At 53.2% G+C, this 24980-nt stretch overlaps 1 protein-coding gene across 6 annotated transcripts in view; it reads left to right on the top strand.

Annotated features, from left to right (window-relative positions):
* Nucleotides 1–24980, top strand: part of SLC4A3 (solute carrier family 4 member 3) — a 35080-nt gene that overhangs the window by 671 nt on the left and 9429 nt on the right. For 2 of the 6 annotated variants that reach the window (XM_042783838.1, XM_042783840.1), the window contains exons 1-13: nucleotides 60–103; nucleotides 5326–5466; nucleotides 6692–6848; nucleotides 10376–10710; nucleotides 11195–11337; nucleotides 11897–12108; nucleotides 18070–18221; nucleotides 18861–19041; nucleotides 19559–19694; nucleotides 19798–19972; nucleotides 20390–20486; nucleotides 22244–22428; nucleotides 24499–24712. In XM_042783838.1, the coding sequence (XP_042639772.1) occupies nucleotides 5413–5466; nucleotides 6692–6848; nucleotides 10376–10710; nucleotides 11195–11337; nucleotides 11897–12108; nucleotides 18070–18221; nucleotides 18861–19041; nucleotides 19559–19694; nucleotides 19798–19972; nucleotides 20390–20486; nucleotides 22244–22428; nucleotides 24499–24712 (2041 nt within the window). In that variant the 5' untranslated portion in view covers nucleotides 60–103; nucleotides 5326–5412. Of the gene's footprint in view, nucleotides 1–59; nucleotides 104–231; nucleotides 303–5325; nucleotides 5467–6691; nucleotides 6849–10375; nucleotides 10711–11194; nucleotides 11338–11896; nucleotides 12109–12346; nucleotides 13250–17161; nucleotides 17266–18069; nucleotides 18222–18860; nucleotides 19042–19558; nucleotides 19695–19797; nucleotides 19973–20389; nucleotides 20487–22243; nucleotides 22429–24498; nucleotides 24713–24980 lie in introns of those variants that run through there. The other 4 variants (XM_042783839.1, XM_032982544.2, XM_032982546.2 and 1 more) reach the window with 4 other exon arrangements.

Genomic DNA, 24980 nt, shown 5'->3' on the forward strand with positions numbered 1-24980 from the left:
GCTTACATCCGGTTGCCATGGAGCCCGCCCCGGCGTCCCCCCTCCCTCCTGCCCGGCGGGGCCCGTGCCCCCCGCCCCGCCGCCCCGCGCCGCCGCCCCGCCGGTAAGCGGGGGCGGACCGGGAAAGGGAGGGGGCGTGGGGGGTGGGGAGCGGCGGCGGGGCCCGGCCCGGCGCCGCGCCCTGCGGAGGACCGGGGCCGCAGCGCCGCCCGCCGCCGGCGCGGCACGTGTCGGGCGGAGCGCGGTGGCGGGGCCGGGGCGCGGCGCGGCGGCGGGCGGCTCTCCTGCTCCGCCGGTGCGAGGTACGGGCCTGGCGGGGGGGGCTGCAGCGGGGCGGGTCCTGGCGCTTGCCCCTCGGGCTGCGGCAGCCCGCGGACACGCGTGGTCCGGCGGCTCGCCTGGCCGCTCTCCCCCTGGCGCCGGGGTGCGGCGTGGGGCACGGTGCATGGCGCGGCGCATGGCGTGGGGCGCGGTGCGTGGGGCAGGGTGCATGGCACAGCAGGCAGCGCGGTGCCCGCGCGGCGTGGCGGGGGTCCCGCGGCGCGCACCGCGCGGGGTGCGTGGTGCAGTGCATCCCCAGCGCCTGCCCACGTCCCTTCGCTCCCTCCCCCGCCCCCCCCCCCACCCGCTGTACGTGTGTCTGTCAGAGCCGTCTGTGCGTCCGGTGGAGGGGCGTCTCCCTGTCGCTGTGTCTGGTGCTGGTGCTTCGTTCCGGAGTGGGTTTTGTCCCCGTGTGCTCGTGTGTGTGTCTGTTGGCTGTGCCCGCTCCGTCCCGCCCGGTACCGCTGCGAGGGGAGAGGCAGGGAACGGAGCGGGTGCTCCAGAAGTGAACGGCCGTGGTGGTTCGTCCAGGCTAGTTCAGTCGAGTGTAGGATTCACTGAAGTATTTAAGCCTTATAAAATACTTCTGTACGCTTAGTTTCAGCGTAGCCGTGTGGCAGAGAGATCCACAGGTTAAACCCTCCATGCCTGAAAACTTTGTGTGTTTATTGTCTTATGTGTCACCTTTTCCTTCTGGCGTGTGTGTCTCCGTTCCTCCACCGTGGCAGGGAAGTAGGGGCTGCGCAGCCCACTCCCCTTTCATTTGGCTTTTGAGGCTGTGACTGTCACGACAGCATCCCAATGCTTCAGTGTATGCAGCAGCACCCCTCCCGCTCCTCTCCTCTGTGGACAGACTCATCAGCGTGTCTTCCCAGGAAAATCTTCCCGGGCCTCTAATCCTCCTTCTTTTTGATCTCTTCCCATCTGTGTTTATCAGTCAGAGTCTCCTCTCCTTCTCTATCCCCAAACCAGCTTTGCGTCTGTGGCTTTATCCCTATTTTAACATCCACTCCTTGTCTAGACACTCTGCAGCTAAATTATTCTCAGCCTGATGGGGATTAGGGGAGACCTGAGGAGGTGGATGGTGGCCTGATTGATGGCTGTCTCCACGCAGCCCCTTGCCCATGGAGCTGGGCCAGCCTGCTGTACCCCTCCCGGCTCATCTTTATTGCGATGGGGCAGCGTGAACTGCTTGCCTCTGTGCCTCAAAGACGTGCCAGGTGCATTTTTCTCAGCCAAACAGGAAAGCTCCTGCACTGCTACTGTGCAGCAGCCTTTGGGGGTCGGGGCGGTGGGGGGGCATGGAGTCCTTCTCAGCAACATGTGGGAGATGCTGTAGCTGCCAGCTTCGCAGAGGCATGCTTGCTCTCTTCCCTTCAGCGTTGATTTAGCCTGGGTGGTTGGTACGAGGGATGGTGGTTTAGGTGGGCCAGTTCTGTTTACTGGTGCGCTTGTGGAGAGAGCAGGGAGGTATGAGTACGCGCGGGTTGGCAGGCTGTGGATTTTTCTGGCCTCCCTTCGAATCTGGCCTGCTGGCATGACGCTTCTATTACAGAAAATTACTTCTAGTGAGAATGCTGAATCACGTACTCCCAACAACCAGGAGATACAGTAGGACGAAGGTATCATTCATTCAGTTTTCTTTACTGTTGTTTTTTTTTTTTTCTTTCCCCTTTTCTCTTGAGTTCTTCTTAGGGCAGACCAGACAGTGATGCCAGCAGGCTGGGTGCTTCAGCATGGTGCTCATTAGCAGAACTCTCCCTGATATTGATTTTAAGTTTCTGTTTTAAATTTTAACCCATTTCTAAGTCTCTTTGTTCAGGGCCGTCTGAAAAAAACCCTCTTTAGTCGTGTTTTACACCCCTGAGATCTTTCCAGACTGCTGGCTTTTCCCCTCCCCATCTTAGTCATCCCTTATTGCGCTAGACAAATTTATCTCCTAACCTTTCCTTATAAATCAATCCCTCTGGCCTACTGGCATTTTTTTTTGTTGTTCTTCTCTGAACTCTGTCTGTTGTAGGTAACAGAAAAGCCAGGCCAGATTCGAATAGGTGTCCATCCAGCTTTGCTGCCAGAGGTTGCACAGAGTAAGGGGCAAGTGGCCTCTAGTGGTCAGCCATCAATTAATGCACCAAAAGGGAGCACTAGTGCTCCCAGGCCATGGTCTCTCCCTTCTCCAGAAAGCAGGGAGAGCCCGTAGGGTTAGGATCGGAGAACACGCTGCCTATCCTCTCCCTCCTCTCGGCCCCAAAGCGACAGACCCCTCCGGCAGCTCTGCCCCCAAGCCCCGCCAGCTCTGGGCACCCACGCATCACATCCCACTTTCGCAGGGTGATGGGCGGAGGATTGACAGAAACCCTGTGGGCACCTCACAGTCTCTGAAATTTCAAAGCGAGTCCCGAGGGCTCTCTTACTTTACTGCTAGTACAACTGTCTTGCTTTTAGCTGTTCAGCGGCATCATTAGAGTGGCATATTTTCAGCATATTTCAGAATACGCTGCTTTGGTGGTTAAAGAAAGATGAAGTGCTGGATTTTCCCTCCCTTTTAACTTTGTTTAGGCAGTCAGGATGTAGTTTTAAACTCAGTGCAACATCTTGCAAAGCTGGAGCCAGCAGAGTTCATTGCATCCAGCAGTTTTCCTGGCTGTGGGCTTCCTCCCGCCTGGAGCATGAATGCCCCTGCAAGCCTATGTCTAGCTCCAGACAAACCTGGGCTTGACTTGAAACAAAGCACACCATTTCACAACATTGCTGATACTTTTGAAGTTTCCTTTGGAGACCCAATAAGGCACATTAGTGGTACAGAGGTGGAGCTGAGCATTAGCATTTTTTTTTGTTAAATTACCTTTCCCGTTTTGCTAGTTTTTAGGGATTCCGCCACTACAGGAGCTACCGTTCAAAGCCCTGTTGTAAATTTATTCCCTGAAGTGGTAGTGCTTGCATCACATTTTTGCAGGCAGTCTGTAGCTGTTATGTTCCTTACAAATACCCAATCCTTTCTTTAACAGTCGTGATGCCGTGGCCCTGCAGGACTGCAGAGCCCAGTTCCCCCACCAGCTCTTCCTGCTGGAATAAAGCGTTCCCTGCCTTCTGTTTCAAATGTGCTGCTGTTTGTTTTCATGCAGTGATGCCTTCTTCTTGCGTGAAATGCGAAAGGAAATAAAAGCCATGCATTACCCTTTTCACTATCATGTCTCCTACTAAAAAGCAGCTCATTCTCTGCTTACAGATGATTTCCAGACCTTTCTCCTTTTTGCTGTTTTATCTCTTGGAACTTTTGCTTTATCTTTCTCGGAAAACAGGGTGTGAAGTTGAAGATTACAGTTTAAGATCTACAGAGCGGATTGGGTATTTTCATTCTTTTCTGTCCTGTTCCTTATGGCCTGGACTCTGCATTTGCTTTTTAGATGTCTGTCTTGAGCTGTTCAAGTCTCATTGAGGGATTCAGTTACTGAAGAGTCCAATGAAGTGTGTTTGAGGGGTTTCTTCCATTAAGTTTTGCCTTGTTCCTGGTAATTAGGAGGGTGGGCCAAGAGGGCATGCTTCATCAGTGGTCAGATTAGCTCCTCAAAAACTTGTCTTACAGATGGCTCTAGAAATTTTCATTTGAATAAGCTATCTTTTTTTGTTTGAATAGGCTCTTCGGGTAAACAGAGTAATCAGAGACTGTAGTAGCACAGTCAGGTGTAGATGGTCACCTTTAGACCATCTGTTTTGGTGGCCTGTCTTGAACAGTGGCCCATACTAGGTAATTCAGATGAGATAATAAGAAACCCCTCAGCAGATCACCAGGATATAACCTATAATAGTCCTTCCAAAGCTTTCATAGCTTGTTCTGAAAGATGGGTTTAACTTCCCTTAATTTTCTTTGTTGTAAATATGACAACTTGTTACGCAGAGAGATGGCCAAGCCATCCTCTGACTTTGCAGTTTTTTCCCTTCTTGGTGACATCACTGAAAAGAATGGTTTTTTTTTCGCCAGTTTTGAGTTCATTTGTATTCTACCCTTGTAGTTTTAACGAATGTCCCTTTTCTTGTGCTGTGAGATGAGAACAAATTGCTTATCCCTGTGTCCAAAGCACTGTGCATGTGCTTACATCTCTCCTTCTCTGTATGAGTTCAGATGAGTTTTTGGAGGTTGGTATCTTCCCAGTGCCAGTCTCTGTGCCAATCTCCAGTTCTTCCTGGGGTGCAGCCCATGCTGAGCTCAGCCTGCGCTGTTGCTGTAGATGAGATGACTACAGCTGTTTCTGTGTTAGTCTCCATCTCACCCCTTGTCAACCGTGGCACCTCACTGCCTTCCTCACTTGCAGTTGCATAGTGAGCAGAGTGCTCCCTCGGGCTGCCCGCGGGGTCTTCTGTGTCCCTCAGCCACGCCGGTGCAGACAGGGCACAGATTTGCAGTCTGAAGGTTGGCCTCTTTCTCTGCATCATGTTGTCTTGTGTTTGGTGTTTGAATGCTGGACTGTCTGTCCTTGTGTCATCTCTCTGGCCTGCGCAGATCTCTCTGAGGTTCCTTCTGTCCAGTTTGGGATCTGCCCAGTTAAAGCTAGGTGGCACAGGACCGCTCTGCTGCCTGCTCCTGGCATGCCCTTCCAGCACCCCATCTCTCCAACTTTATCCTTCCCCGGCAGTCAGTCATGCCCCAGCCTTGCACCGATGCGCTGGTGGAGAGGTGGCTGAGCAGGAAGCCTTTCCTTCCCTCGCCCAGCCCGTGCAGGAGCTGTCTCGGTTGGCCCCTGCACCCTCACCGCAGCAGGTCGTTCGGAGGAGGACAGGGTCCCGCCTGCCCTTGAACTGCTGGAGCCCGTGCACAAAGCATCTCAGGCCAGGCTACTTTCCCCCCCTTGCTGCGGTGTGCCAGGGGACAGGCCTGTCCTAGTGATGCCAGGGAGGTTCCCGGAGGGCCGGTGAGGTGACCTCTGTGCGTTAGGAGCCAGGGGGGTTGAGGGCAGTGGCCAGCAGTCTCCCACGACATTCCCTTGTCCTGCCCTCTCTCCACAGGTTATGCCACTCTCCAGGTTTGCTGGGTGCCTGCCGGTGAAAGAGAAGGGTTGATATTTTGCCCAGGCCCTTAGGTCCTGAACCAAAATGGCAGCTGGAGATTCCCCTCCCATAGGAGAAGTCTTCATCGACCTGCAGCAGGTGAGGTGGGAATCCAGCAGCAGCGGGGCCGTCTCTTCCCTGGGGACTGTGCTCCTGCCAGGCTGAGTGCGGGACCCGTGTCCTGGCAGCCCGCTGCAGTAGGAGACACAGCCTCCGTTCACTGGGGACAGCTCTGTGCAAAGGGTGCCCCAAGGCTGCCCACGAGCCCACATCCACTCTCCATGCAGACAGCAAACTGTGGCCCAGAAAAGGCCAGAGGTTGCTCTTTGGGGTCCCTGTGCCTTCACGCGCCATTGGGTGGGGTAAACGAGTGGCAGGAGGAGCTGGGCAGCTTGCAATTAGACTTTCCCCATTTAGGCTGGGCTTGGGACACCCACGCTAAGGCGAGAGGAGAAGTAGTCTCACCCACAGGTACGGAGCCATTCCCAGGGCACAGCTGGGAACAGCTGGGGGATGTAAGGAGAGGCACAGCTCGGCTAAAGCTGCCTTGCTCCCTCTTTCCGCCCAGCACAGACAGATTTGTCACAGTTGGGCCTCCTCCTGTTTCCATGGAAACACAGGAGTCCACAACAGCTCCGTGCTGGCATTTCGGCTATATTGACGGAAAATTTTACCAGCTGCAGCTGCTTGGGAGACAGAAAGGACAGGAGTCACCTGGTGATACTCTTCTTGTAGCCTCTCCACCAGCAAATAGCAGAGAAGCGCCTATGGCCTGAAACAGGAGGAAAACAGGCAGAAAAGCCTGACGAAAGCATGCCGAGGGGAATGGGGGACCCTAGGAGCACGGAGGGGAGGTGGAAAGGCACAGGGTGGTCACTGACCCAAGGGCAGCTCACCAGAGCAGGGATGCTGTTTCCAGGAGGAAATGCAGAGGAGGCCTAAGAAAGGGAGGGATGGCAGACTGGGCAAAGGGAAGGCCAGAGAGCAGCAGTTAGATGTAAGAAGAGAGACATTCCAGCTAAACTAAAGCTACGCATCTCTGATAGGAAAGAGAGTCACTGGCACAGTCCCTTGATACATGCCACTTAAGGGAGGTGTGGAGGACTGCTAAGGTATCTCTGCAGTGTGGCTTGGAGGCTTGCTGATCTGTTCTGGCTCTTGGTTTTGAGTGGAGCTGTGCCTCTTAAGTGTGAAGCTGTGCCGTAGCCCTGTTGTGTGGAGCCTGGTGCTCCTCAGCCAGCCCAGCACCTTTCGCAGGGCAGGAGGATCCAGAGGGCTGTAGGGGTCTGCAATGTTTGATTCTTGTCTGGCAATTTCTGTGCAGGGCAGAGGTCGCGCAGAGAAAGCCTCTCCTGGTGCCGAGGACGATGAGGACTTGGATAAGACTTTGTCAATCGAGAGATTTGGGGACCTGATAAGCAAGTCAGCATCAAGCAATCTGGAGAAGCAAAGACGCAGCTACAGTGAGAGAGATTTTGAATGTATGTAGGTTTGAACCATTGTACCCACTTCCACCCTTGTCGCCAACCCTTGCTCAGCCCCGTGTACTCTGCAGCCTTGTGCTGGGACCCTGCAGATCGTGTTAGGCTGCTATGTACTTCCTCCCTTCAGAGCATTCCCAAAGTGCTACATACACCCAGTTTAGCACTAGTGCCCACAGCTTCTTCCCAGTCTGTTCCCAGTTTTCCCTGTCCCCCCAGGCGTAGCTACTGCCCAGCCCACGCAGCAGCATAGCTCAGCCCAGGGTGTTCGCTCACCTCCTCATCCAGTGTCAGGGACCTCAGCGCCCACTTCCCCCACATTGAAATTTCCAGTTTGAAACTATTTTTTTTCCATATGGCTGCAAAGAAACATCCAAATATGGCCAGAAGCCAGGCTGTCCTCCCCAGTCTGAAAGCAGATGGCTCCAGTCAGACATGACTGTGTATTCTAAATAGCAACCATGAAACCATCAGGCTCAAAGAAAGGACTGCAAAATAAAAATGGGGTGTGAATTTAAAGTGCTGTAGCTATCTCACCTGAACTCCTCTGATGAGCGTATTTATTCCTCTAATTGCCCTTCCATGATGAAGGCAACCAGTCTGCCCAAACTCACTTTGGCAGTAAAATGAGAGCATGCCCACGAGAGTGGCCATAAGCTCTTGCCCAGTGTAGGTGAGTTGTGTTAACTTGTGGTAACAGCACTGAAGGGCAGGAAGAAGTCGTCCTCATCCAGCAGCCTGTCTGTGTGGCAGACAAGCAGCTATAGTTGGGAGTTTCCCACTCTCTGGCTCTCCCCAGTCAGATACTGCTTATTTTCCAGCTTGGCTTTGGTGGTCTACAACCTTGGGAACATTATGTTTCAAGTACATCACCAGGCTGTTTCCTGCTCGGCCTCTCATTTCCAATGGCTGTTGTAAAAATTTGCTGGTAAAAGTCTATTACTGTAGTGCACCCCAGCTGCTACTTTCTGCTTGTGTCATTTCTCTACAGAGGCTTCATTCAAACAACTTTCCACCTGGGCACACAGTCATCCATGCACATGGCTGCAAGGTGCTAAGAGCTTTGCTGTGGGTTGAATATCTGTCCTGTGCCCATAAGACTTACCTGCTCAGAAGCTCTGCCTGTGTGCACAAGTGTGCAGGTTGGCTTAGAGGACACGGACAATCTGCTTGAGCATGCATGGCAGAAGCTTCTTTGAAAATTTGTCTAGAGATTTGTGCTGTTTTGGGGGTTTTTTCCTTCTTAATTGGAGAGTCCTTTTTTCTTTGTCAGAGTCAAGCTTGTTTTCCTCTGATCTCCTGATGTATCCCTGTAATTTAGGACTACTGTCAACCCTGGTTATTAGAAGTTTTATGCAGTTCATATTCATAAAGCTGGAAGATCTGGTTAGGTCATTAGACTTTGAAAGATAAGCCCATGGAGGTGAATGCTCTCTGGGTTGAAAAATGTTTCCTGCCCTGTTCAAAGCCAGGAATTCCTAATATGTACGTTCTTCCTTCTGGGCTCCCTATCCAAATTACTTTTTCGTATCTCTTGTATGAAGTTCACTGAGAAGTGTAATCAAACATCTAGGACACTGGTTTGGCAATAACTTTCCCTACAGACAGGCAGTACAAGGAAGGGAGCAGGAAAGGACAGCAGGGGCTGGACACACAGGAGTTGCAGGAGGACAGGGAGGAAGAAGATGGAGGCATGAAATCTTTTGTGTTTGGGAGAATTATGTTTTTCCCACCTCCAGGCCACCTCTGTGGAGATGTGGATAGTTGACACAAGGAGGGCTGAGTGCAGGGGTGAAGAGTGGTGCTCCCCTCTTCTGTTCCAGGTTCTGTTCCACTTGCCATCATTGCTCTTCACTGCAGCCCAAGGCTTCAGTTTCCTTCTGAACCAAAATGTAAATGTTTCTGTCTTGAGCTGATGTGAACAAGCCAGAAGGAAAAGCTTTGTCCTGTAGAAGGAACAATGTGTGTACAGTTGGGGCCTTCCTTGCTGCCTCTTACATTAGAAATTCATGCCTGACCTATCTATGGCATGCAGAGCAGTACTACTGGAGTGCAGCAGCAGGACAGGAGGGTCTTTCTGCCAAAACCTGTGAGTGAACTAGGGTACATCTAGCTAAATGAATGAAACAACACTTTGGAGGAAAAAGTGTTTATAAAAAGCCCAAACTCTTTCCAATTTGCAGATGTCTGGCCATTCCCAATCTCTAATCTTGCCACAAGCCTCTCCTGCTGAACCAGGGGGGTGTGTGAAATATCCCTGCTGTTCCCAAGGGGGGAAACAAGGGAGAAAAGACTTGAGAAACCAAAGGAAAGGAAACATGACAGCAGAACAATGAACCTGCCTGGCTCTCCCAGGGAGAAGGTTACAGCTTCCATTGAAAATGTCCTTTGAAGGTAGTTTTCACTATAAACAGATTTTGCTGCCGTGTCACAGGAAAGCTGGGAAGGAACCAAATCAAAACAGACTGGAAACAATTCCTCAGGAAGAGCTGCTGAGCAAAGCCCCCTTGCGAAGTGGCTGGTGCCCCCATGATTTCAGCTGCTCCGGGTGCAGCCCCAGCATCTGTGCATCCTGCAGACTGTCTATGGGAGGCTTTGTGCCCGCAGATAGACCTGGCAGGAATGGCTTTCCTCTCTCTCACAGGGAGATGCTGAGCTTACTCTGTTCCCTGCCTGGTGCATTATCGTTGTTTTTGAGTGAAGGTTCAGAAATGCCATTAATTTCTTCTCACTCTGTAATTCCCATGACACCCAGGTCAAGCCTGTATGAATTTCTCTTTGTAGATTAGTTTAAAGAAAAGTCCTTCTGCCCTGTTTTTTACCCTGGTTTTTAAAAGGCAGCCTCCTAATTGAACCTGTATTTCAGAGGCTGGTAGACACAAACCCTCAGAGTACCTGGGATGTGGACTTACGTTGTTGCATCTGCACTAAAAGACTTGATCTGTGGCTCCTGTGGGTATGCAGGAGGGACCTTCTGTCAAAGTCTGGGGGATAAATAAGGCACATCTATTTAACTCAAAGAACACTGTGCAGGAAAGAAATCATAGAATCATTTAGGTTGGAAAAGACCTTTAAGATCATAGAGTCCAACTGTAAACCTAACACTAAGCCCACCACTAAGCTATGTCCCTAGAGTGTTTGTAAAGGGCCCAAATCATGCTTGTTTGAGAATGCGAGAATTGTTTCCCCATGTTTAGGAAGGGGATGGTGCCTCTGGCAGGTCACTGCATCTCTGCGTAGCTGTGAATGGCTTTTGGCAACACTAGGAGAGGTGTCCTGTCTTCCCCAGGGCAGTGGAGCTGCATTGGGGTGGTTTGGCACTGCACAAGGGCTGCCTGCCTCCCCAGCCACCCCAGGCTGGACACAGCCTGCCGCATTGCTGAAAGAGCTTTGCTATGTCCCTGTGGGCTGGTGGCTCTCCTTGCCCTTCCTGGCCCTTGATCTCCAGACCATGCTGTTTCCTGGAGGGGCGCCTGGCAGGTTCCTCCCAGCCTCTTCCTGCCCCTGACTCTCTTTTTCTCTCTCAGTCCACCGCCAAACCTCGCACCACATCCATCATCCCCTTTCCACTCACCTCCCTTCTGCCCTCAAGTTCCAAAAGAGGCCCCCCCGTGCCAGCAGGAGGAAAAAAAGGAGGAGGAAAAAGAAGAAAACTTCGGTACCCCCCTCGGAGGTCACTCCCACCATCCAAGAAGAGGACGAGGAGGGGGGAGAAGAAGAAGAAGAAGACGAAGAAGAAGAAGAGGAAGAAGGAGAATCTGAGGCAGAGGAGGCCCAGGAGAAAGAGGTCTCTGCAGAGTCTGAGGGTGAAGCTCGTGGGAAGGACACATCCCCTAAGCTGGAGCCCCCAAGCAAACCAAAGGCAAGGCTAGGGCATCCCTACCTGAATGGGGCTTGGAGACTGGTGGGAGGTGGAGGGAGAGCAAATGTCGGGAGGGTGCCAAGGATTATGGTCAAGGGAGTGTGCTGCTCAGGGGGAAGAGGTTAGACCTCTGCAGTGTTGTGAGGAGTGGTTTTGTCACTGCCTAGCAGAGATGGACACTGGAGGACAGTGATAGATGAGCCATTGCTTGGGGTGGATGCCGGGGAGAGTGTGCATGACCATTTTGGGGGTGTAAGACCCATGGGAGAAGATCAGTGTGTCTATTCTTAGGGCGTATAGGAGACGGGGAGGTGTGTGGGGGTGTGTGCGGGCTCAATATGGCCAGTCCCAGGGTACGGGGCACATGCAGTAAGTCAGTGTGGCCCATTCTAGAAGGTGGGAACACAGGGAGGATCTCTGTGTCAGGGACCGGGGTGAAGGCTGCCTGCCCTGGCTCTTGCTGTCAGGACTGTCGTCTCTGCAGTTCACCATCGGCAGTGATGAGGAGGAGTCTGGCAGCACTCTGGCCCCCGCGCAGTTCCATGTGGAGGAGGAGTGTGGCATCCTGTCCCCAGTGCCACGCCTCGCCGACCTGCTACAGGACAAGGGCCCTGCGTCCCTCCGCAGGTAGGCGAGCAGTGCCGGGCTGCCTGCCGCTCTCCCCGGCTCGGGGTCGCCGCACAGACCCTGTCCTCGGGGCTAGCGGCTGTGCCCAGCCTGCTGAGCCAGAGGGGACAGAGGGAGAGTGGCTGTGAGCAACATGTCTGCTCTCCAGTGGGACAGTAACTCCCCAGGACTCCTGCAACCTCCTGGGGTCCCCGGGGTGCGGGTTTGGGGGGCACTTGGTTGCACACCTGGGGTGCCCTTCCTCCCAGCTAACTTGCACTGTCGTGCTGACCTGCAGGCTGGGAAGCCCCAGGAGGCTCGGCCGAGTCAGGGGACCTTGAGGCCATTGACTCAGAGGTGGGTCCTCAATGCTGACCACAAACTGATCCCACTCTGCGATGGGGGAGAGGAGGAGCAGAAAGGGGCAACCTTTAGGTTTGGGGATAGGTGACTCCTGGCTCTGCTCCTTCTCAGGGACTCATTGGCCAGGGTTGGGCCGAGGCACCTCAGCCCCTGAGAGGGGTCAGCACCCATCCTCATTCACCCTGTTTGCTACCATCAGTCTCTTTGGTTCCTACAGCCTCCCCGGGCCTCGGGAACGTTTGTCTCGTGGGTGGGAGAAGCGCAAGCCCTGGGGCCAGGTGGCGAGCGGACAACGGGTTACCTACGACTTGAAGGAGAGGATGTGCATCGGCAGCATGACCACGCTGGAGAGCGCAGCATACCAGCGCGTCCCCACAGACGAGGCCGAGGCCCAGATGCTGGCGTCCGCTGACTTGGACGGCATGAAAAGTGAGGCTTTGCTACACTACCTGTGTTACTAGTGTGCGTGTCCTTTGCTTCTCCTTGCTTTTCCCTCTTCCCTAGCAGCTCCGGGCATTGTCTTCAGCCTGCTGCAGGACCTGGCCCTCACCTCCCTGTCCCCCAGCCCCTGCTTTTCCAGCCCTGGCTCCTCTGTGTCAGCTTCACAATGTCCACCGTGCCAGTCCCCATGTTTCCAGCACCTCAACTCACACCCACCCCACAGATACTTGCTCCTCCACCCACCCCACTGCCCTCTCTGGTTCAGGGCTCTCTGCATTTCCCTGAGACCCAGCTCTCTCCTCTCCTGACACACTTTCCCAGTGATCAGCCCTCTGTGCGACACGCCAGCTCTGGCATCAGAAAAAACCTGAGGTGAGGAGCCTCCCCTCTCCTCCGCTCTCCTGGCGCAGAGGCAGCTGGCCCCTCCGGAGCGCCTCGGAGGGGGACTGCCCCTGTGCGCGGCGTGAGGGCAGACAGAAGAGACGTCATGGAAATGCACGCTCCGGGCCCGAGGACATGGAGAATTCAATAGGTTGCTCTGCAGGCTGGAGAGGGAGGGAGACACCAGTGGGGAGCGAGAGAGAGGAGCAGTGCTGCACGCACAGCCCTGGCTGTCCCCGGGCCACGAGCGCTGCGTCTCTGGGCATCTGGCACGAGACCCCGCGGCAGAGCGAGGACCCTGCTCCTGAGGAGCTGGTGGGGCAGCCCCCCACGGAAGCATCCCTGGGTGGAGCCAGCCTTCCTGGGACCTCGTCAGTCCCCAGGGGCTGCTGCAGCCGGCACCTTCATGCCCCGTGAGGAGAGGAGCGAGGCACCGGGGCTGGGCCCGGGGCTGCGGTGAAGCCCCCCCAGGGGGGCAGCCTGGCTACCCCATCCCCTCCTCTGAAGGCGAGTGGCTCATGGCACCTGACCCCTGACCTTCACAAGGACAAAATGACAACCATTCAAGAGAGAGAGGAGGCAGCGAACGAATCGGACGGGGGCAGCAGCCCAGAGGTAGCAATAAGCACCTGCATTCGTAACTCACTCGGCTATGAAGACTTTGATGAATTTGCCTTTAATTTTGAAGACTATGATTTATGGGAGGCCATCAGAAACCATCTGGGCTACCCCGGCGGGGACCCCACCTGTAAGTACTGGAGCAGTGACCCCATTGTTGCAGCTGTAGATCAGAGCCCCCAGCTAAAGTGCGTATCCCCCACCCCGTGCTTGCTGTCCGCACCCTCACCGTGTCAGGTTGGTCTCCTGATTTAGCGGAGGCATGGTCTGCCCCACCGTGAGCCTGGAGACACCGGAGGAGCTTCCTGGTGTCTGTGTGTCTGTTCGAGGTCTTTGTACAGATCCATGTCACAGTGCTGAGGTGCTTCCCTGTGTGTGTCTCGCTCGAGTGGCTCCGGAGGCAGCTGTGTCTTGCTGTTTGTGCTTATCACGATGTGGCCCGTGCCGTGGCCAGAGAAAAAGCAGCTGCTCCGAGGTGTTTATAAGGACAGAGATTTCCCCTTCCATCTGTGGCACAAGGTGACAGTGTGCTACTGCTCTGCTGGAATTCGAGCTGAGTTGCGGATCTGACAGCAGAGGTGGGTATCAGGTTCTCGGCTCTGCACCATAGCCTAATGCCCAGAGGAAAAAATAACCTGGTGTCTGTGCCTGCAGGCTTGAGTGTGGTTGTGAAACTAGCTAATGGCAGGCGAACTGGTGTGCCTGGAAGCAGGAAGAGAGGAAGGAAGCGAGAGTGGGAAAAGCGGGGAAGGAGAGAATAGGAATCCCGAGAGCAAAGAATGTCTTTCTGTTCTTTGCATCTGTTTCCTTACCTGTGCACCTCTCGTGGAGAGCTGGGTCTCTGAACTGCTCCAGGGACTGTGTGGAAACCAGAGCCTCTCCCACCTCACACAGGCGATCCTCCCTCGGCAGATGGTGGTAACTCACAGTTAAAAGGTGGCTTTGTGTGTCACCTTGGGAGTGACACCGTTCATAGCCATAGCTCTGTGGCGGTTGCCCAAATGTCCTTGTCCAGATCATGTGTTAGTTTTTCAAGGGATTTTAGGAGCACACATTGGAGGGTGATGTGGTCCCAGAACTAGCCCGCTTACCGGCTTTGCGCACAGGCATGGGGAGGCAGAGAGCTTGCAACAGGGGCTCAGGGTACCTTGGGTCAGCTTCTGGCTCTGCCACAGCCTCTCTGTGTGGTCTCAGGCAAAACACTTAACTTCCCCTGCCTCCCAGTCCCAGCATCATGTTCTTCTTTCTCAGCTGGCCCATCTTTACAAGCCTTCAGGGAAGAAATGTCTGCCTGTGTGCTTCTGCAGGAACCAGCAAGTGGGGATTTGCTTCTGACTGGGTCTGCTACTTGTTACCGTAAATTGATACAGACTATAATAGCAGCAAAGTTCAAAATAGAAACCTGCAGAAAATTGGCTCCATCAGCTGTCCTGAACTGAGCAAAGTTTACATTAAGAGCGTGAGAAATTGCCCCAAGTTCACCCGGGAAAGGACGGCTGTTCTTGGGAAGGTGGAAGGGGCAGATCACTTCTGGAAGGTGTGATATGCATCACTTATGAAGTGGGGAGATTTGGCTTGCTAGCAGTTAACACATTCATTGATTGCTACAGCTAATATTGCAGGTGCTTGAAACAGGAGGCACTGTACAGTCAACTCTTAATTATTTCTGCACAGTGAATCCACACTGTGGATTAGACCTGCAGAGAGATATGGATGACGGAGGCAGAGATGGCAGAGACACCAGGGTCAGTTCTGTGCAGAGCCAGCTCATGTCCAGCCAGGTCCACTTGCCCAGCTATTTACTCCGTGGCAGTACCTCTTCTAGGACCAGCTCAAATCCAGGAGGAATTTAATAGTTTTTGAGCCGAATAGAGTCCTTGTTGGACCTGAGCTGGTCTCCTTGCACTTTTTTTAGTGTTCAGAGCATGGGGAGTGCTGTGCAGGCAGGGACACCTGGATGGCAGCAGGGATGAGCTGGGGTCCAGCTGTCCTTACGACACTGAGCTCAGCATCAGCCAGGAGAGACTTGGGCTCTGTGGAGGACAGGGCAGTAACTTTTTCCAGAAGCCAGCATAGGTGTCTGACTTACTGTATGTTGATTAGCATTTTGTTTAGTCTAATTTTAAATATTTCAAGAGATGGGGTCTCAATCTCTTTTTTCTTGCTATAAGTTAACCATTGGAGTACGTGGGAAATGTGCACCATCCCTGTGATGCCGGGCTAGCAAGTTGCTCTCTAGTACTGATATAAATACTCCGATGCTTCTTTCTGGGCTTCCTGCTTGTGGATAGAGGGTAATGAAAAGAGGGAAGGAGGAGCTGACACATGAATTGAAGGCAATCACCTGCTGTGTTGGACTGATTAGTGCAGGCACTCTGGGAAAAGGCTTTAACCAATGCAAAGTCGTATCTATGATCTTCAGACTTAAGCTGGTGGAAAAGGAACTTGGTCATCCCAAGAAATCTGCCTATGGAAGTCAATGTGGCAAGAAGATCTTCTGGAGGAGACTGTAGGAGATGCTGTGTGGGAGGGTGACATGTCAGTTCGTTGTAGTGGAGCCACCACAGCAATCACACTCTGTCCTCAGTCGTTGTCACTGTCTCATGGTCTGCTCCTGGGAGCACTGGAGAGGAGGTACAGCAAGAGCAGTCCTTGGCTGCTTCATCTCACCCTGGGGAGTTTGGCTTCAAGCAAGGAGAGCAGAGCTATGCCGGGGCACATCACCCTTTGCTCTCAGTTCAAGATCCTGTGCTGAAGAAGGACCCCAGACCTAGGTGCTCACTTGAGCTTGACCTTCATTTGGGGGAAGCACCAATCTGATGGAACACAGAAAAGCTCTCTGTAGAGTAGCCTGAAGCACCTCAGCTGGGCTCTGTGTGGCACTCCCAAAGCCAATGGCCTTTTCCTAAACTAAGCCCATGTGTCCACCCTGCTCCTATGAGTTTTCTCCCCCAGCTGACATCTCAGTGGCCACAAGCCCTGCCAGGGCAGAGCAGCAGAGTGGATTGCTCCTTAGTGTTCTGTAGGGGTCTGGAAGTGTGCCTTCAACGTCTCGCTTTGAGCTTGTAGCACTCCAGCTTCTGTCCCTGTCAGCAAGTGTGGGAGTCACTGGAGATACTGGCAGGAAACTTGGCTCCTTTCATTTTATCTGTCCTCCAGCCATTTGGTGGCTGAGACTGAACGCCTGTGTGTGCTTTCTAGGGCTGTTGCTGAAGAGCACAGCGTAGCAGGTTGTCACCGCCATGGGGGAGGCTTGTCATGTTCTGGGTGAGCGCTCTGTCTTGCTGGGAAGGGCATCCTCTGGCCCGGGGCTTCCAGGGACGTGGTGGGAAAGAGTCCCAGGGTGCATGGGAGAATCAGAAGCTGCAGGGGTTGGAGCAAACTTGCCAAATACCAAGATCATCTTCCTGGGGGACTGTTTTATGCACAAACCGACACCAAGTGCGATGAAGGGGCTGCCATGTGCGCAGGAACTGACAAATCCATGCAAAAGTTGGAGGAAGCCCCACACATGCCGGACTCCCAGAAACGTTCGTGGTGGTGGGCAGTTATTGGCTCCTATTGACATTGTAGTGCAGTAAGTGGAACAGGGAGGAGTCCAACCATCAGCAGGACGTGCATCAGCAGACAGCCAATGGGGAAAAAACACCCTAAGGTTCAGTATTGATTCATTTCATGTTAAATTTAGTGACCCAGATTTCAAAGGAGCCAGGCCATGGTATGCCTGGCCTGATGCTGGGTGTGTCTTTCCATGCCAGAGATGCACAGATGTTTTCCTGCAACATCAAAGAGACCACTTGGCCTTCAAACCCAGTGCTTTTTGCTAGCTCTCATGCCCTGCGGGCTGCAGGTCTTGCAGCTAAGTGCAGAAAGCTGTGTGGAGACTGAACATTCATCCCAACCAACGGAGAGCTGCTTTTGGTCCCCCAGGGAGAAGACCTCGGCTTTGCCTTACAAGCAGGGCCAGCAAGCCTCAGTGGACTGAAGCTGGGCAAAACTCCTGACTCTGTGATCTACCTGGGGGAGACTGCCCATCCTGGAGCTAGGATCTGAGGCTTTCCCCATCCCCATGGGCTGAGGAAGATACGCTTGATTTCGCTGGGTAGTGTTCAGGGAAACTACTCTTCGTGGCAGGCTGTTGCCCAGGTATTGTTTCTCTGGCATGGCAAAAGGGCTGGCATGATTGTGGCCAGGTTTTGGTGGGCACTGGTTAGCCAACAGCACTGGTAGTTTGGTGGTGGGTCTGTAATGCAGCCTCAACAGCCTCTCTGGAGGCTTCAGGAGGCTTTGATTCAGCCAGCCAGACTCTGTAACAGAGCTTGCAGAGGGCATTACAGCAGCGCTGCAGATCATCTAGAAACAGTGATAGCTGGAGTTAGCTGCCCAGCCTCCATGCCTGCCCCGGTCTGCACTGTTATCCTACAGTCTCATCGCACAATTAAATAAAAGTCATTGATATTTCCATGTATCTCCCAGACCAGCAGCTAAATATCCTTCTTCACTGCCCTTTATGCTTGCTGAGCAACAGGTCTTCCTCCAGTGGGAGAAATGAGCCCCAGCCAGGTGCCTGCCTGCGCTATCTGGGTGCAGGGCTGTGCAGACAAGGCTTCAGGTTGCTTTTTGTTGAGGGAGTATGGGGGCGGTTCATGCACCACTTATTCGGGTACCATGAATAAAAGCTTTTGCAATGATGGTCCAGTGTATGCACAGCCTGGGAGGAAGCCTTCTTCTTGAAGGAATTAGCTCACAAACGTATGGAAGAGCTGCAAGTAGGCAGATGAGGCAGAAAGGATCTTCGAAGGTCTGGAGGATGATGGTGAGTGCTCCAGCTGCCAGGGCTTTGCTACCATAAGCTAATGAGAGAAGGGTGGCTTTGGATGTGTTTCCCTGCCAGACAGTGTGTTTCCACTAGACAAACTGGTGGTCTTTTTCCCTTTCCCATGTCTTCAGGCCACCGTTTTGAAGATAACCCTGGTGTGAGGAGGCATCTGATGAAAAAACCATCTCGGAGTCAGATCACCAGGACAAGCAAAAAATTAGCATCAACTCCATCTGTCAAGAAAAAGAAGAAGAAGAAGAAGTTGGATAGAAAGCCCCATGAGGTATCCATGTACTGTCCTCCCACACTTGTTTAGGAGCCATAAATCAAGACTAGAAACAGGCATTTTATAAAGTGATAAATGTGGTTTCAATATAATTAATTCTTTACATGACCTTGGGGGTGACATTTCAAACTCTTACCTGTCATCATGAGGGCTGAAAATACACTTCTTTCAATAAAAGCAGAGATTTCTTTGAAATCACAAAGCTTTGACCTTAGGAGAGGCATTAAAAAGTCACAGAAATGGTAGTGCTGTTGTGGAAGTTGGCAGCACAGTAATGTCACCATCTCTGGTAAGTGTGGGAAATTCTGGGGGAAACCAAGAAGCGGGCAGAGGACAAAACTGTCACAGTTTGGTAGAAAGTGATGCAGCATTGCATCATTCTCTCTTCTCTGCCCACGCCATCTGACTTGTAGCTTTTTGGTGCTCCGTGTGCTGATGGAAGCTCCTGCCACACTGCCATTGATACTTGTCCTGGCTGTCTCTGTTCACTAAACCTCTGGCTAACTAAAGCAGGCTTGCTCAGGCAGCACTTTATAGACCAGGCCGTACCTTGACAGCAAACCTGAGGCCTTCTGCATATTGCTGGTAGAGCTGTATGAATCAGGGGAAGTCTCATGTCCTCGTAATTCACACTAGGTGTTTGTGGAGCTGAATGAGCTGGTGGTGGATAAGAACCAGGAGATGCACTGGAGGGAGACGGCCCGCTGGATCAAGTTTGAGGAGGATGTGGAGGAGGACACAGCAAGGTGGGGGAAACCCCATGTGGCTTCACTGTCCTTCCGCAGCCTGTTGGAGCTCAGGAAGACAATTGCCCATGGTGAGTCAGGAACCACAGGCCAGGGTTTGTGTCTTGCTCTGGGATAGGTTTTGCTGGAGAGCCCCTTTTCACTGTCTGGCCCCTGTGTCCATGTAGGGTCTGTGGAGACAGACCATCCTCCAGCCTCTCTGCCAGGGTTTGCATTAGCCCAAGGGTGCCTGTGTAGATTCCTTGCTCTGCTTTGCTGTTCTTGGGCACATGGCAGCTGCAACACCCAGCTGTGCCTGGGCCAGCTGGTCTTGGACCTGTCTTTGTTGTGAAAAGGCAAGTTTGATCAGAGTGGGAGACCAAAACGAGAGGGAGATACCAGAGCTACTGGTGCATCTTGGAGCTTTCGTGTTCTCCTGGGACAAGGTTTTACGCAGAGCACATAGGACACTTGGGCTTGGGGCGTTTCTCAGCTGAGAGAATCTCCATCCCAACCAAAGCCTGGCTCCTGGTGGGACAGCTGTCCCCCCAGAGTGTGCGTGTGGTGGGGAGCGTTGCACACTAGGAGCAGGGCTCTTCCTGCCGGCAGGTGCTGTCCTCCTTGACCTGGAACAGACCACTCTGCCTGGCATTGCTCACCTCATGGTGGAGACCATGATCATCTCTGACCAGATCAGAGCAGAAGACCGAGCCAATGTGCTGCGTGCCCTGCTGCTGAAGCACAGGTGGGTGGCACATGGCTGAGGGCTGCCAGGGCTCAGGGGTTATCTGTGAGCCCCAGGTGGCAAGGGAGGTGGGTCCCCTCATGGCCACCACTCTCCCCCTCAGCCACCCCAATGATGAGAAAGAGGGCTTCTTCCCGAGGAACCACTCCAGCTCCAGCATGAACTCCATCGTGGGGAACCATCACCACAACCACACCACTGACACTTGCGTGCCCCTCATGGGGGAAGAGCGCATTGAGATGGCCGACCCCAAGGCCAATGACACCGAGTGCAAGGAGGTGAGGGTGACGTGGGGGGGTTACTGCTTCTTTTTTCACACCCTGGGGACAACTGTTGGCTGGCGGCAGCCCTTGGCACCCACCTCTGGGCCCCTCCATGGGGGCCTTTGTATTTACAAGGGCTAAGCTCCCCAGGATCACCTGGAGCACTGGAAATCAGGTCACTGCCTTACAATTTTGGGACCTAATTTTAGCCTCACACTGTATTCAGATGTCTGCTTGAGCATGCAATGGCAGCAGCAGCCCTGGCACTTGCAGGGTGGCCTTTGCTGTGAGGGTACCTTGCCTGTGGAGCAGGGTGTGGGGTGTGCAGCCGAGGCAAGCCCTGCTGCAGATATGTCAGTGGGGTGCAAGGCTGTGCAGGGACACCAAGGAGTGAGGACTTCATCCTTACTTGTTTCTATTTTTCCCTGGCAGAAAAACCCGCATCTCCATAACACTGAGGGCCACCGTAAATACCTGAAGCTGATGGAGAAGATCCCTGAAGATGCGGAGGCCACAGTGGTCCTTGTGGGTAAGAGGCAGCATGTAGTGTCCCACAGCACCTCAAGAGACTAGTGTAGATCCTGGTCTGGCCCCAGCTGTGTGTGCCCTCCCTCCTGAGGGATATTTGATCATCTTGTACGTGTTCCCAAAGTTCAGCTGGGGAGGGAGCCTTGTACACGCTCTCCTTTGGTGATGGTGCATGTTTTGTTTGTCTGTAATAAATGTACAGGGGTGCCAGGGTAGTTCTTTTCCTAAATTAAGAAAGAGGTTGCTAGACAGTGCTGCTGAGAGTGTGGGCCTAACTTAGAGGATAAAGTCCTGCCAGGCTCACCAGAACATCCCATTTTGCAGCTCAGAAGTGGGTAAGTGGTGCCCGAGGGACTTATAGCCAGGCACTGACTGCCACCAGTCCTCACGCTATCTTCTGACCGTCGCTGCCCTCAGTCTGGCCTCTTCTCACCTTGCCAGCAGCCGAGCCCTGCCCCTGACCAGTGTATGTTGCTGTGGGAGCAGAGCCTGGCTGGTGGCAAGGTCTCAGGTATCAGCCATAGTGCTGCCAGGAGATATTTCTCTGTACGAGAAGGCTGTGAGTGGGCAGGCTCGAGCATCAGTGGGCTTGGTACCTTCTGACCGCAAGAGTAGTCCTCAGCACTTTGCTGGCATTAACATTTCAGCAAGTGTAGCTGCACTACAAGCGAAATAAATGTCGTTGCCTATTCAGTAGATGAAAAGCTCAGGGAAAGAGGTTTGGCAGATCAGCCAAGCTGATGCTTAACCACTACGAGGCCAAATCGGCTTCATAAATGCACTTTGAATACTCAGATTAACTAAACACTGGCCATTTCTGAGGTAAGGCTGTGTCTTGGGATTTGCTTGGCCACTCAGATAGCCCAGATTTGCCAGTCTAACACAGAACACAGCACTTTGCTGGATGCAGATGGCAGGAAGATCAGTAATAATGCCAGAGAAATACAAGTATTCAATAAACATTTGTGTTCGGTATGGGAAGGAAGCGGCTGGTGTGCCGGAGGTTGCGGGAGTACTTCCCAATCTGTTAGGAACCGAGAAGGCTGCCAAGCATTGATGAGATGCAGACATTGTAAAACAAACTGTGCAGTTTGCACCTATGAGTCTTTAGAGAACTGGCTCATCTTCATCTGAAAGAAAACCCCAAACAATTAGAAATACAAGGAACATAAGAGAAAAACAGAAGAAAGCTCATAGCATCGGTGCTCAAGAAGGGAAGGACAGTGATCCAGTACCTATAGGTTGTTTAACCTGACATCCTTCCTGGCCAACATAATGGCAGAGCTAATATGGGATTCAATTAATAAAGAGTTAAAGGATAAGAATGTAATTATTGTCAAGCAGTGAGGTTTATGGGAAATAGGTCATGTCAAGCAAACTTGATTTAATTCTTTGATGAGATTAGAAGTTTGTTTGATAAAAGTAACATGTAAGAGACTTCCTCCCACAAGGCAATGGCTGAGCGCAAAGCAACTTTATGATTTAAAATTAGCCCCTTATAGTGTAAGTAGAGTCTATCTGTAAGAGATTAAGAATGGGCTAACTGGGACGATAAAGAAAGTAGCACTGCTTGGGAATGATCAGTGAACAGGGGACTTGGAACAGTCCTTGACATGAAGCTCAGTGCTGTGTCAGTGGTCTGGAGACAAGTACTCAGGGCTCGTGGGAACCCCCAAAATCCCCGTTTCCACTGTTAAAGGCAGCCCACTACAGTTCACCCCAATGATTCACTCTGCTCAAAACATTGCCTCCTGGTAGGTTGTGTGCAGTTCCTGGAGCAGCCAACTATGGCCTTTGTCCGACTAAATGAGGCCGTCTTCCTGGAATCTGTCTTGGAGGTCCCTATACCTGTCAGATTCATCTTCGTGCTGCTGGGACCGAGCCAGGCCAACATGGACTACCATGAAATTGGCCGTTCAATCTCCACCCTCATGTCCGACAAGGTGAGGAGCTGCTGGGCGGTGATGCTGGCACAGGCAAGGGAGCTTCGGTAGCTCCTCGGAAGTCAGTCCTGGGACAGGAGTGCTGAGAGATGCTATGCCAAGGCCCAGGTCAGGCAAGCAGGCGTGAGCACCTGGGATTTTTAAGAGCAGCATGGCTTGGCCAAGGTAGTGCAGGGGGAAGAGAATGATAGACACTTGGCTGGGACCGAGAGTGCTAGGCTGGGTGAAGAAAGGGGCCATATGTAAAAGCAGGAGCAAAGGACTGCCCGAGGTTAGAGGAGTTGTGTTCAGCTGATGTTTCACAAGCAGAGAGGAGGAGAGGCTGAGCGGTGCCTGTGACCATGATGCCTGGCCCAGGCCACACTGGCAAAAAGACCCAGCAATGCCTGGGCACTGTGGTCAGGAGTTTGGATGAAGCTTTCTGGCTGAGTCCTGTGGCTGGGGCATCCATGCAGAGGAGCACATCCATGCAGGAGGAGAGATGAGGAGGCAGGAAGGTTTTTCTGCCAAGTGTGTGCACTGCTAAAAGTCCCATCTGGCTAGATGGCAGGAAAGTGAATTTCATTATTCTGGTAAAGAATAAAAGGCAAAGAAAAGACAATCTCGACATCTGCATACATCCAGGACAGGAGAATCAGAGGTTCATAGGGTCCTCCTGGCTGGAGTAACAAACAGAGTAACAAACCTGTCTGTCTTGCCACTAGTGTACAACTCTCCCTGAACTGGGGACTCAGAGCAGGTGGGTTGTGGGCAACAAGGGCTTTCAGCTGAAAGATCCCTTCCCAGGAGCGGCGCAGGGCTCAGCTGAGACCGTGTTTTCAGCTGGGAGAGGTGTGGCACCGTATTCCAGCTTCAGCACTGCATTTGTGGGCTGATCTCGCTCATTTGAGTCTCTGCTCCTCTCTTGCTGGGAGAGGGGAGCCAGCTGCCACAGCCGGGGCTGGCCGTAGCGCGGCTACTCAGCGGCTGGCGCCAGCAGGACAGTACGGTATCATTTACAGCTCGGAGCGGTGGCTCCGGGGAGTCTGTGTGCTGCAGGGACCTTAGCCATCCCCTACCTGCTTTACAGGCTGTTCTCTTGTTCATCTTCCTTCGGCCCGTTCTCTGCAGGCGCATTCCAGAGGCAGTGCAGCGCTTCTGCCCATTGACCAGCACCTCCCTGCCTATCTGCAGGAGTGCTGTCCCTTCATTGTCTCCTTGGAGTCTTTCCTTGTCATCTTGCCTTTGCTGTCAGGATGGTCTCCCCCTTTCTGGCTGGTTTCCCTTGCATGGCTTCCCTCATGCCAGAGACTCCTATTTTCCCTCCCTCTCCCATGTGGAGTCGACCAAGAGCCTTTTACGCTCCCTGCTCAGGTCCTGGTTCTTGTGCTGTATCTGCAGCGCTTTAGGGCTCCGCCAGGTTCTCCCTCAAAACAAACCCAAGCCCAGACTAGGAGGACATTGGTCTGTTGCAGAGTCCTAATTTTGAGCTGCAGGGACAGGGAAAGTCTTTCATCTCTGTGATGCCTGGCTTCTGGTATATCTCTGAGCTGGGCTCTGAATGCAAGCCCTGCAGGACTGAGCAGTGGCATGCAGAGCTTGGAAGGAGAAGGATCTTGGCCTGATGCAGCCACAGTGATCTGGTGTGAACAGAGGCACAGGCTGGCCAGGTGTAGCACCTAGCCTAGGGAAGGAGAGGCACCAGGCTAGGTGGGAAGCACAGATCTGATTTTGATTGCTGGAGCAGTCCCATGAGAGGCACCCGGTGGTCTGGCCAGAGATGCTGCAGGAGCACAGTCATGGGCAAGAGCAGTGGGGTTGGGGGAGAAAAGCAGGAGCAAGGAGGTCACTGGAAAGGATGGATAGGGAAGGGAGGAGAGACAGGGGATTAGATGAGGACGTAGGGTAGAAGAACAGGGAAGAAGGATTCAGGAGAGTGGGTCATAGAGTGGCAGTAGTGAGGCAAGTAGTGGGTCGAGGGAGTGGGATGTTACTGTATGGTCACAGCAAACGTCCTGTTTCCAGGCTGCAGGTAGCTGGGTGAGGTCTTGGTCTGAGCCTTCTCCCTCTCTTTTTCCCTGTCCCTCCCAGCACTTCCATGAGGCTGCATACATGGCAGATGACCGTCAAGACCTCCTCAACGCAATCAATGAGTTCTTGGACTGCAGCATTGTCATCCCCCCATCGGAGGTGGAGGGGAAAGACTTGCTCAAGTCCATTGCTACCTTCCAGAAGTTGCTGCTGAGGAAGAGGAAGGAGAGGGAGCAGAAGTCCATGAAGGAAGGGGCTGTCCAGGAAGCCAAAGGTCTCTCCACTCGCATTTGGGCAAAAGAGTTTGTGCCTAGTGCCCTGTGTGCCCCAGTGGGCCCTCCCCTCACAGAGCCTGGCAGAGGGGTGAGCAGGGCCTGGCTCCTGCAGTGGGCAGTGGGGCGGGGGGCAAGAGGAGGCAGGACAGTGGCTGTGGGCAGCTCTGGCAGCTGGAGGCAGGGGGATGTGCAGTCACAGGGGGCCCAGCATGCTAGTGCTGCTGGAGGAAGGTCTCCACGGGGTACGGGGTAGAGGGACAGCCCAAG

The sequence above is a fragment of the Tyto alba genome, unplaced genomic scaffold (genome assembly GCF_018691265.1).
Source record: "Tyto alba isolate M040663 unplaced genomic scaffold, T.alba_DEE_v4.0 Super-Scaffold_7, whole genome shotgun sequence".
NCBI classification, from domain to species: domain Eukaryota; kingdom Metazoa; phylum Chordata; class Aves; order Strigiformes; family Tytonidae; genus Tyto; species Tyto alba.